The sequence below is a fragment of the Microtus ochrogaster genome, unplaced genomic scaffold, assembly GCF_000317375.1.
Source record: "Microtus ochrogaster isolate Prairie Vole_2 unplaced genomic scaffold, MicOch1.0 UNK65, whole genome shotgun sequence".
NCBI classification, from domain to species: Eukaryota; Metazoa; Chordata; class Mammalia; order Rodentia; family Cricetidae; genus Microtus; species Microtus ochrogaster.
The window spans coordinates 5,281-17,934 of NW_004949163.1; the positions used below are offsets into that span (position 1 = coordinate 5,281).

The following is a 12,654-nucleotide window of genomic DNA, read 5'->3' on the forward strand; positions in this document are numbered from 1 at the left end:
ATTAGATTATTTATAATAATGGGACAATGCATTTTTCTGTTTGGCCGATAATTAATATATTGACCCCCATCTTGACCCCCAGTTCCAGCCATATTGTCCTCCTTACAGGATTTTTTTCTTTCAAGATTAATTATTTGGATATCTAAGTTGTATCCATTTCATTGCAGCCGTTTTGATTGGGTTGCAATAAAAGTGCACAGTAATATAATTTTCTTTAGTTACTATACCCAGTTGAGGGGTTGGTGGATTATATGGTTTCTTATTTTAAGTATCTGAGTACATTTTTCATAATGGCTGCTTGATTTTTTCTTTTCCTTACTTCCTTTTAAAAAATTTTTATTCATTTTACATACCAACCACAGTTCCCCCTCCTACCCCAACTCAGCTCTTATCCACTCCTCTGAAAGGGTAAGGTCTCCCATGGGGAGTCAACAAAGTCTGGCACATTAAATTGAGGTAAAACCAAGCTCCTCCCCACTGCATCAAGGCTGAGCAAGGAATCTCACCATAGAGAATGGGCTTTAAATACCCAGATCATGCACCAAGAATAGATCTTGATCCCACTGCCAGGGCCCCCACAAATACACCAAGCTACACAATTGTCACCCACATTCAGTCGCATGCAGGATCTACAAGTGTCGGTCTAGAATTCATGAGTTCCCATGAGTATGGTTCAACTGTCTGTAGATTTTGCTGTCATGATCTTGGCCACCCCTTGCTCATATAATCCCTCTTGCCTCTCTTCGATTGAAATCCCAGAGCTTAGTCTGGTGCTTGACTGTGGAGCTCTACATCAACTTCCATCGCTTACTGGATGAAGGCTCTCTGATTCATTGTTCTGATTCATTGTTCTTCAAATTTTGGCTATGTATGTATCAGTAATTTCTTTCTTGCTACTGCTTTTAATATTTTCTCTATTTTGACTCTGAACATTCTTACCATGATAGGATAGGCAGAGTTCTTTCTGTTTATCCATTTGATATCCATTGTATAGTTTAGATTTGACTATGATTTTCAAAAGTTTATGAAATCTGTAGGCAACCTTTCTTTAATTTTTTCCCTAATTCTCTATGCCATGTATTCCTAGAACACCTGCTGTATATGTCACTGTTTCATCATGTCTTACTTTTCTCTAAGGCTTTGCTTATTTTCTTCATACATTTTGTTTCTGTTCATTATACCTCTCACATTGTATTCATCTGTCTTCAATTTTGGTAACTCTTTAACTTGAAAGCAAAATGCACTCTTGTTTTCCTCTAGTGAATTTTCCATTTTAGCTATTTATTTTTTACTTGAGAATTTCCATTTTATATGTTCTTAATTGTTTTACTGAAAGCAGATTTTATTCCTTATATATGTGTATAATAGGTGCTTTGGCAACTTTGTTTACAAAGTCCAAAATCTAGGTGTTTCCAAGTTTTAAAAGAGATTTTATTTTTCATATTTGTATGCACGCACTATGTGCATGTGCCTGTTGGTAAGACAATTCTCATGCAGACGACAAGAGGGCACCAGATCCCTGGAGCTGTAGTCATAGGTGCTTTGTGAGTTGCCTGGTGGTTGCTGGGAACCAAACTCAGGTCATTGCAAGTGCAGTACTTACTCTTCACCATAAGCCATTTCATTTCTCCAGTCTCTCAAATGTCTTTTTAATGTTTGCTTCATTTCCCGAGCATGAGTCATATTTCCTGTGAATGGATTCTGTTTTCTTTTGTCGTTATATATCTTGATTTTGTGAATGATAAAAATAAGAAAAGATATATTTTTATAGCAATACTGGGTACTAAGCATTTTCCTTTTATGGCAACTATTGTTACTGTTACTTATTTGGTTATCAATTTATGTTCCAATGACTACTGTGTTGGAAAAAAGGCATTTTCCTGAATTTTCAGTATCTGATCTACTTTTTCACATCTTTCCCTGTATTATTACATCATTTAATCTAATTTCTTTAATTTGGATTCCCTAGTGTATCATAAACTAAATAATCAGAAGTATAGTTAAATATACAGAGGTAGATGGACTACATTCTTTATCACTATATGTGTGCATGAGGTTTAGGACTATGTCAATAATTTAGGTGAGTTGTATTTTTGCTGTACTTTCTTACTGTGATTATTATTTTAAGTGACTACTTCATGGGTACTCAGAAGAGAAATTAACTCTGCTAACAACCTTGGGTACATGCTTACAAATGGTGTACAATCTTGGGTACAATCTTACAGATGGCCAGAGATAAATGTGATCTTATTTTTGTTCCTAGATTCTTAGTTTACTATTTAGCCAGGTTTGGTCCAAGGTTATTCTCAAGGCCCTTCCAACTACTCTTTACTTCATGATCTGTGTGTGGCTTGGGGAAGGTTTTCAAGTCTATCTAAATCTTGTTTTGATTATTTATAAGTAGTATAGGCATATAGAGTTCTGAACTCGCAGAGTTACTGCAATACAAGAGAGCTGTTTCAAAGTGTCTCATTCCCTCATTAAGTCTACCAAATTTCTGAATCATCTTTCATTTTATTGTCTCCTAGTTGTTCTTTTCCAAAATCTTCACTTTTTGGTAAGGCTTTTAGTAATAAAGTCTTCAACCTTATATTGGCTTATTGCACTGTTGTTGCAACAAAATGCCTAACAAAAGCATTTTAACAAAGGAAGGGTGTCTTTCAGATCACGTTTCCAAAATAAAGTATATCATGGCAGCTGAAATGTTATTGGCGGCAGGAACAAGAGACTGCTTGTCACATGCTATTCTAGGTCAGGAATCAAAGAGACATTAATTCAAGTGTTCAGCTAATTTTCTTCCTTTATATAGTTTAGAGCACCAACTCATGGAACTCAAGTTTGACAGCAATATGATCATAATAATAACGTCTAAATTATAAGGTTTTGATGAAGACTGGGTGAGGTACCTCATGAAAAATACATGCATGAACACTTGGTAAATGATAATTTTGTGCTAATTATTAAACAGCATTTCCAAATGTGAGTTTCTGTGAATGGTACGTTAAGAGAAAGCCCTTACAAGTAAATTAATATACAAAGAACTGTTATTGCTCTGCTGACAAATGCATTTGGGAAATGCTGCCAGCTAATAGCCTCCATTGGGACATTGGTAATTCAATTAGCATAATAAAATCTCTATAAACTTCTTCAATAACGGATCCTACTAAATTTCCATTAACTCTATCAGAATCCCAGTAAGAAGCAGTTTGCCTCAGATGTTTTAAGGAGTAGTGACTAGAGTTAACAAAATAACCTGGGTTGTCAAGTTACCTAGAGACTAGTAGCATTATTTGTCTCTATGGCTGACGTGATCAGAGAATGCGCTATTTCCTCTCTTTCTCTTTGATTGCAAATTCCCCACAATTCTTTAAGACACAGTTTAACTCTCATTGGCTACGTGGTGCCTTCAGTTCTTTCCGTCAGGCTTCACATCTTTTGCGTTTCTTGGTTAGAGGGAAAACAAAGCCCAGTGACTGAGATTTATGGAATCAGCACGTAGATATACAAACCAAGGCAAAAGTCAAAAGAAGTGATAGTGGTGCAAGCAAAGTAAATACTAATATACAGTGCCCTCCCTGGGTATATTTGACTAAAGTTCTGACTAACATTTTACTAAAGATCTTCACATTAAATTTTCTACTAAAAGAGCGGAACCTATGGGGTGGGGGAGGGCAGCAGGCAAGCCAGCCCTGAGGACATGAAAGCAGGAGAACCGCCCTCCCCACACCCTGTCTACTATGTAGTGTCATGGGTGAGGGAACAGGTCCTGTACCTCCCCAGGGCAGCACACTGGAACTGACCCTGTTGATGGGGGCAAAGATGAACTGGGCCAGTGAGCTTGAATGGAGGAGAGCTGTCTTCCACCCTCTCATTAGTAAGAGAAATATGTCCTCTTTCACCCAACCCTTGCCACCTGCAATAGAGGGAATGAGAACAGAAGAGCTCGCCCTGCCCTTCACCAACCACAGCCATCCAGAGAACAGGCCCTGATCTTTGCTTGGGCAAAACAACAGAGCAAATTTTGGTGGTGTGAGACCAGGTGAGCTGGCTCTGGGGTATAAAAGCAGGAGAACGGTCTTTGCTCCTTGCTCTCTGCTACACTGGGTGAGATAACTGCGGGAAGTGCTGGAAAACATGCCTGGGTGGTGATGATGAGGGCATGCTGGCAGGCTGACCAAACCAGCTACCACCCAGGCCCAGAACCAGGGTTATGAGCTGGCCCACCCCAACATCCACGTCATTTTTAAATGGCTGGAACATGTGAAGGGGCCGGTTCTGCAGATCCAAACCTGCAGGAACGACACAGGGCAATAACAAAATATCCAAAAGAAGTCCCAGTAAGGTCCCATTGTCAACAATAGCAGAAGCCAGAAGACTTGAGCCAGACCAATGACTCATTGTAATAAAGACGTGCAAGTAAAGATGGATGAACTAAAGGACATACTGTGTGACTCACTGTGTCACACTACAGCTTCACGAGGATACATTTTTATGTTAGATAGGTTGCTTTTGGTTTGGGGGGGTCCTTTTGTTGTTGTTGTTTTCCTTTTTTTTTGTTTTTCGAGACAGGGTTTCTCTGTAGCTTTAGGTTGTTTTCCTTTTGAATTTTGTTTTGTTTCGGGGAGTTACAAGGGCAGGGGTTATATAAGGGATGGGAAGGTAGACGGGATTGGGATGCATGATGAGAAACCCACAAAGAATCAATACAAAATTACAATATATTTAGTAGAGTGGATTTTGAATGATAAAATGACAAAAATAAATGATTTAGGTGATTGATGCCACAATTACTCTGGTTTGGTAATTATACAATGTTTTTAAGTTTAGAAATTTCTCACTGCATTCTATAAGTATGTATGATTACGACATGTATTTAAAAACTATGGAATGTTCAGTATCTTGGAAACATTCTTGTGAAATGTTTTCAAATGTTTATAATAGTAGAAATCTTTGTTTTAATTATCTGGCTTTACTTAGGAGCTATGATGTGCTGTAATTCTTTCAGATGGCTTGGATACAGTGACTAAAATCTAAGAATGTTCATTATACAACTATTGAAAAAATAGATTAGGTATAGAATATGAGTCACTTATATATATATGAATACATACAGAAATATTAATAACCAGAAATGAGGTTTTGCTTACCTACATTTTACTTCAAAGACCCATAGGGAGCCGAGTACTTTATTTATGTTTACTCATTGTAGAGACTGCCTAAAAGACTTGGCTCTGTTCCAAAATTGGATCTGAAGCACAGATAAACATAATAGCATACTGGTGAATTGCATGAATATGCACATTAATTAACATAAAGTGAGGCACAACTCATTGAAATTGCTGAAAGACATCAAAGAAACTCTCAAAAGAAACAGGATAAAGAGCTTTTCAGAAAAATTAAATTATTTCTCTTCATAAGTTACAGAAGACTGAAGACATGAAGGCATGAGAGAAATGAAAAAAAACTATTATCTAAGAGTTCTATGTCTGAACAGAAACCTATTATTCTAAAATGATGAAGTTCACAGTTGTCACAGCTGGGTAGGACTATTTCTTGTCTGCATACCTTGGCAGCTTGCATAGCACCTTCTGGGGCAATGAAAAGTAAGCTTTGGAAAGGATTCTTTCATGTCTGAATCAGTTTGAATTTTTCAATTCCTGTATCTCAGGTGTGTGGTGACTTCAACAATGACTTACTTCAGTCTAAAAGAGGCCACCAAGGACAGTATCAGTAGCCTATAGTTTTGGGAATCTCTTGAACTACCATGGTTTTTCTCATGGATTCTCATGCCCAATACTGAGTTTGTGTTAGTCTATGGCTCTTGTAAGGAGTGTTGTGAACCCAAGTGACATTTAAATTGTGTGTGTGTGTGTGTATACTTACAATTATTATATGTAGATAAGTAAATATAACATAATGTGAATTCTTGAGCCTTTTTTCAAACATTCCTAACACTATTTAACCCTCTTCACCCTACTCTTTCTGTATAGACCTTCATCCCACTCCCCAAATAAAGCTTGCTCCTTACTTTTCCCTGTGAAGCACAACAATGACCAGCATGGCAATATATCCCTAAAGGTGCAATAGTGGCACTCACATCTTGGCAATAACTAACAGTTCTCGACTTGGACTTAAGGCTTCCTTGAAGGGATGGGAACGGATGACTGGTGCTGGAAATGTAGCCATGCGCCTAAGGCTTTTGAGCGCATGAATCTCAGAGAAGAACCTATTATATCAATTTACTAGATCAGAGTAATCAAAAACATCATTCTAAAATTTATTCCTATATCCATAGATAAGTGCATCTTTCACTCCTAGTCAGAGTTTCTTTCTGTAGCAGACAGCAGACAGAAACCTTTACAAAAAAGATGTCCCATAGCTTTTCAAAATGCAGATATTAAGTGATCATGGGATGCCAAGCCTCAAAGTATTCATCTGCAGTACAGTTCCTACTCTTAAGGCTCAGGGAACATCTTGGAAGAGAGATTGGAAAGAGTATAAGGACCAGTAAGTCTACTGTAAGACTGTGTCTACTAGAAAAAACAGGGAAAATGTACCCTTAGCACTTACTCAACATGGCTGCCTAAATGAGACCTAAAGAAAGACAATATAATAATGTGGTAGTTTTAATGTATTTGTCACACATACGCTCATAGGGAGTTGCACTCTTAGGAGGTATGGCCTTGTTGGAGGAAGTGTGGTCTTGTTGGAAGAGACTGGATGAGACACACCTTGATTCAGACCTTGAGGCTTCAGGGCATACCTTCAATTTGGGCTACACCTTCTGTTGGAAGTGTGTCTGTGTGTGTGGGGGGGGGATGCTTATAGGTATTTAATTCAAGATTTACTTAGTGTGGCAGTCAGTGTACATCCTGTTGCCTCTGAGTCAAGACATAGGACTCTCAATTCCAGCATCACATCTGCCTCCATGCCGCCATGCTCTCCACAATGATGGACTGACCCTCTGAACTATAAGCAAGTCCACTCAATTAAATGTTTTCTTTATAAGCGTTGCTGTGGTCATGGTGTCTGCTCATAGCAATAGAAAGCTAAGACAAATACACATACTAACATGGAAAGAGAAACTCAGTGTCGACCCACCCATAGGTAAAGAACTATAGACAACTAATGACTGCAGAGAGAGAATGAATTAGGTATTTTCCCAGGGATGAGTCTCATAATTGATTAGTGAATACCAAGTGGTAAACCCCGAAATCATAAACACACAAGCAATACTAATCAGAAAAATCAGGATGTATTTATATACTTATGCATTTATGTGGGTGTGCATGTGTACAAGAGAGAGGGGGGAAGAGAGGGAGAGAGAGAGAGGATAGAGAGTAATAATAAAAGAGAAAGAGGATATAAATTTGAGAGCGAATGGGGCTGGGGAGGGAGGGCTGGACTAAGAGAACATGGAAGAGGTTGAAGCAAATAAAGCAAAGGGGAAATGACATAGTTATATTGCAATTAAAATAAGAATATGCACAAAATGGTGAAATTAAGATGTTCAGATACAATCTGTCTGTCATATAACGGATTCTAACTCTAGTCCTTAAGATTGAAACAAAGGAGATTACAGAGTAACTGACAGTCATATCTCAGAAAAAAAGTGCTAAGCCTAAATTTACATAGACAATATATCAATCAATATCATTATATATTATTTTTTGAAATTCTTCTTTTTTCTAAGTAATTTAAAATGTGGTTTATGAAATAATATGTATGAAATTATGTTGACAACATAATGTATAAGGATTTAGTCTTTAAGAAGAATATAAAGGGTAAAGAGATAGGTCTGTGCCATTCACTGTATACTATTAAGACTAAGCTACTAGCAATTAGACCTTATCATAAAGCTTCTAGAAGAGGAATAAGAATAGGGGGATATTTGTTATCCACATGTGAACCACTTAAAGAAGAAAACAACAACAATAAAAATGGAGGAAAATGAGAACTCATTGAAAATAATGCACTAGAAAAGTTAAGAATAAACAAACAATAAAGAGAAATTTGAATAAAAATATATAAAAAATGTTGAAAAATAGCAGAAGTTTTATAAATCCTCCCTAACTAGCAGCTACTTTAAATGTAAGCTTTGATTAGCTTAGTAGCTATATAGAAAATGGTTAATTAAAATGAAAATCTTAATTGCCTATTGAAGAAAGAGACAACGTAAAAATCACTAAATTAAACAAAAATCAAAATGAGGATATTTCTACTTATTTAAAAAAAATGATGAGTGGTTGTACTCCAGGAAATTGGATAATATAGGTGAAATGGAAAATTTCTAAAACACAAAAATTATCAAAACTGGCTCAAGAAGCAAGACAAAATATAAACAATTATATGTAAGTATATGTGTATGTATATAGTAGAGGTATAGAAACATTAATCAAGACTTTCTTCCAACCAAACAGAAAAAGGAGAAATAATTTAAAACAACTCGATGACTTCATCAGTCACCAATCTTTCTGTTTGTTTGTTTTTTTGATATAGGTTTTCTCTGTGTAGCCCTTGCTGTCCTGAAACTCACTCTGCAGACTAGGCTATCTTCAAATTAGGACATTTTCCTGCCTCTGCCTCTCAAGTGTTGGGATTAAAGGCATGGGCCAGTACAACCCAGCTACAAATATTATTTTTAATGATCATAATCATTCATAACATTTTCAAAATAAGTAGAAAGAGCACTTTTTCTTTTTGTGAGACTTACACTATCATAGTGAAATATTCAGATATTGCAATCACACAGAAAGATAATTATGCACTCTAACTTAGTTTCTTTGCAACGTTGTTGAAGCCCATGTGGGTCCAGCACATATTCCCTACCTGGACTGGAACGGAGTCGTGAGGAATAATCAGACGCAGCTTACATGGTCATCCTTTAAGGGCAAGATCTCTTGAAGATCTCCTCTTGTTTGTTATCCAAACACCTTATATATCATCACATAAATTGAGCTGGAAAACGCATTAGGCTGTCTCCTAGGCAACAAGGTGAATGGGCTTTTAATCATGTCCTCGGCATCTACCTGTATGCTAGCTGTCACATAGGCCATGAATTAGCATCTCTATAAGACTTCCTCCAAATTACAAAGGAAGGAAGCACCAAACCTCCTAACTCTTAAGTCATCAGCTTCAGCCAACATCTCTTCTCAGGTAATCTACATTTATAACAAAAGAAACTAGGAGCAGTACATCCTGGCTGCTCCTAAACAGAGACAGCTTGTCTGCAGAGTTCGCGACCACCTCAGACCGGGCTTATGGCTCTTGTGCCATACAGAAATATGGGCCTACAACAAATGTGAAAATCCCCATCATATTAATGCCACAAATCTATGAATATATTTAGTGTTGTTATGCTTTGTAGCTAGTGAGAATTATCTAAAGTATGTGGGATTTACAACAATAAAAAATCAATCAATATAATATACTACCAATAGAATGAAAAAAAGTCTAAATAAAATTTGATACAAAAAGGTACCTGAGAAAATATAATACAATATCATGTTAGGAACATTAAACAAAGTATACATAGTCATTTGTTTCCTCAATATGAGAACAGTCATCTATGAAGGATCCATACCTATAATAGTCAATGTTGGAAATCTTCATTAAAATCCCAATGTTATCTTTCTTCCAAAACAGGAAAACTTATCTAAAAGATTACACAGAATTTTGAAAATCTATAAGTAGAATACTCTTAAAAGGAAGAAATTTAGTTATTACCTTGCCATTGATGCCACTATTACACAGATTGGCATATCTTACCAGGCAGATTTTTATTGTAACTTTCAGCTTTCACATCTGGATAATACTGCTTATTTTTGTTTTTTTGTTCTGGTATCATTCATAGACCCACCCAAAACTATATCAGCTTTTTAATAGCAATGATATTTCTAAGTTTCATTTTTCCATGTTCTTTGATTGAAGTATGCTGTATCTTTAACAATAGAGTCTTACTGTTACTGTCCAGTGTCATCATGAGCACTAGTACAGCTTGTAATATTGGGGGTGTCTATTGAAATTCACTGGCCAACAATTCCAATAGATGTGTTCCATTCTGACACTGGACTTTTTATTTGTTGCCCTGTGATATCTAGTAAGGACATTACAATCTAATAACAGTGTGACTCTGATTTTAAGTATTATTTATATGGATATGTTTATATTTTTAGAAGCTCCTGCAGTAGTGATTTTTCATATGGATTTTTGAAAGGTAGTTAATGTTAGTTATCCTTCATCATATTCCACTCCCTGTCCTGCCTTCCCACATCTTGCTTCATCCAACACTTTCTGTTTCATTATTCTCCTTTCCCCCTTTGTATTATTATGTTCTATCTTCCCTTCTTTAAAATCTCCCCTTCTTCATGGATCCTTACAAATTTCCTAAGCTCAGTGTGTATTCCAAATGAAACACACATCTCTCAATATTTAAAGTTAGCATCCATAAATGAAATGTAGTGTTTGTCATTTTGGATCTTATCATCCTCAGGCTGATTGTTTCCAGATCAGTCCATTTCCCAATAGTTTTTGTGATTGGATTTAGTTCCTACTCCACAAGATGGAACACATATCTGACACAGTTGTGAGGGCCAAGAATCTGTCACTATGTTGCTTATGGACTATAGGGGAGAACCTACAACTATTATTCTGATAAATGATATAGTATTAAAACAATTCCTAGTGATTTATCATTTATTATGCCTATAGATTATTGCCATAGATTCAAGACTTATCACTGAAAATTTTGCAGTAGATAAAGATAGTGCCTAAACTAACACAGAGACTCTCAACTAGTCAATGTACAGAGTAAGTGACTGAAGAGTTCTCAGCCCTAAATTGTATATTTATATTATACTCCCTCTTCCCAAGCTTCAGAAATCATTGTGGAAGAGTGAAAATCTGTAAGAGCCAGAGGCAGTGAGTGATTACAAGTAAACAATATTTCTGAACCCAATAAGGCAATTGCACATATGAAACCATAGCAGGTGTGAAAGTAGTATCAGTATGTCAAACCAAAGAAAAATCCTAGCATGGAAGGAGAAGGTGGGAAAGAAGTACTACCCTTTGCTGAGTTGTAACTGACTGAGGTTGCTGCTGCTGTTACTTGAAAGGGAGAATAATTTTTATTGAAAGGTAAGACCTCTAGTAGATCTAACATGCTCCAGTAATGGCAAGAGTATAATGACAACAATAATGGGACATTTTAGGTTAAAAAAATGAATGAGGATACAAAAGCTGGGGGGATATGAAATGTAGCTATTGTACTTTTATATCCATATTCCTGATGTAGTAGGGTCATCTGTCTATGTGTTACTTTCATTGGTTAATAAAGGACAACAGCTTAGATAGGCACAGTATATAGAACAGGATTCTGGGAGAAAGAAGCAGAGTCAGGCAGATGCCATAAAGCCAGCCACCAGGTCAGACATGCTGAATCTTTCCAGGTAAGCCACCACCTCGTGGTGCTACACAGATTATTAGAAATGGGTTAACCAAGATGTGAGAATTAACCAATTAGGGGCTAGAACTAACAGGCCAGGCAGTGTTTAAAAGAATACAGTTTCTGTGTAGTTATTTTAGGTAAAGCTAGCCAGGTGGTGAGAAGCAGCCTGCTGCTCCTATTACTACGTATTCCCAAAGGGAAAATGAACAAAACTTATCTATCAATGTTTATAAAAAGTGAAAGGGAAAAATAAGCCAAACATCTACTAGCTTATAAATATACAAATAAATTGTATTATACTCAATACTATCTACCATAAAAATGGATGAAATATGGCAAGCACAACACAAATCCGATTCAAAAATATTATTTTAAATAACCACAGCCACACATGAAAAATTAAATATTGTATTATACAATTTATGTGAAATATCTACAATAGATACTCAGAGTAAAGCAAATTTGCTAATTCTGGAGCTTAACAAATATGAATTTACTTTTGAGTTGGTGAAATATTTTATAACTACATGGTATTTATGGTTGCACCCATTGGAAATACAAAAACACGTGAATATGATTTATTACCATTGGTTAATAAAGAAGTTGCTTTGGCCTATGGCAGGGCAGAATGTAGCTAGGTGGGAAATCCAAGCGTAGATACAGGGACAAAGAAGGTGGAGTCAGGAAGACTCCAGCAGTCACCAGAGGAGTAAAATGCCAGAGTATTACTGGTGAGCCATGGGGCAGGTGGTGATACACAGATTTTTTTTTAAGATTTATTTTATTTATTCATATTTTTTGTTTTTTTTAAATTTATTTATTTATTAAAGATTTCTGTCTCTTCCCTGCCACCACCTCCCATTACCCTCCCCCTTCCTCAATCAAGTCCCCCCTCCCTCGTCAGCCCAAAGACCAATCAGGGTTCCCTGCCCTGTGGGAAGTCCAAGGACCGCCCACCTCCATCCAGGTCTAGTAAGGTGAGCATCCAAACTGCCTAGGCTCCCACAAAACCAGTACATGCATTAGAATCAAAAAACCCATTGCCATTGTTCTTGAGTTCTCAGTAGTCCTCATTGTCCGCTATGTTCAGTGAGTCCGGTTTTATCCCAGGCTTTTTCAGATCCAGGCCAGCTGGCCTTGGTGAGTTCCTGGATTAATTTATATGTAAGAGCTAGGCAGTAAGAATCCAGAGCCATTGGACAAGCAAT

The 12,654-nt window shown here is 36.7% G+C and overlaps 1 protein-coding gene across 1 annotated transcript in view; it reads right to left on the bottom strand.

The window, feature by feature from the left end:
• Positions 1-6,186, bottom strand: part of LOC106144414 (E3 ubiquitin-protein ligase RLIM-like) — a 10,640-nt gene extending 4,454 nt beyond the window's left edge. The window contains exons 1-2 of the mRNA XM_013354716.1: positions 6,098-6,186; positions 3,773-3,913 (exon numbers count right to left, since the gene is read on the bottom strand). Coding sequence (XP_013210170.1) covers positions 3,773-3,913; positions 6,098-6,186 — 230 coding nt within the window. The remainder of the gene's footprint in view (positions 1-3,772; positions 3,914-6,097) is intronic.
• Positions 6,187-12,654: the final 6,468 nt, after the last annotated feature.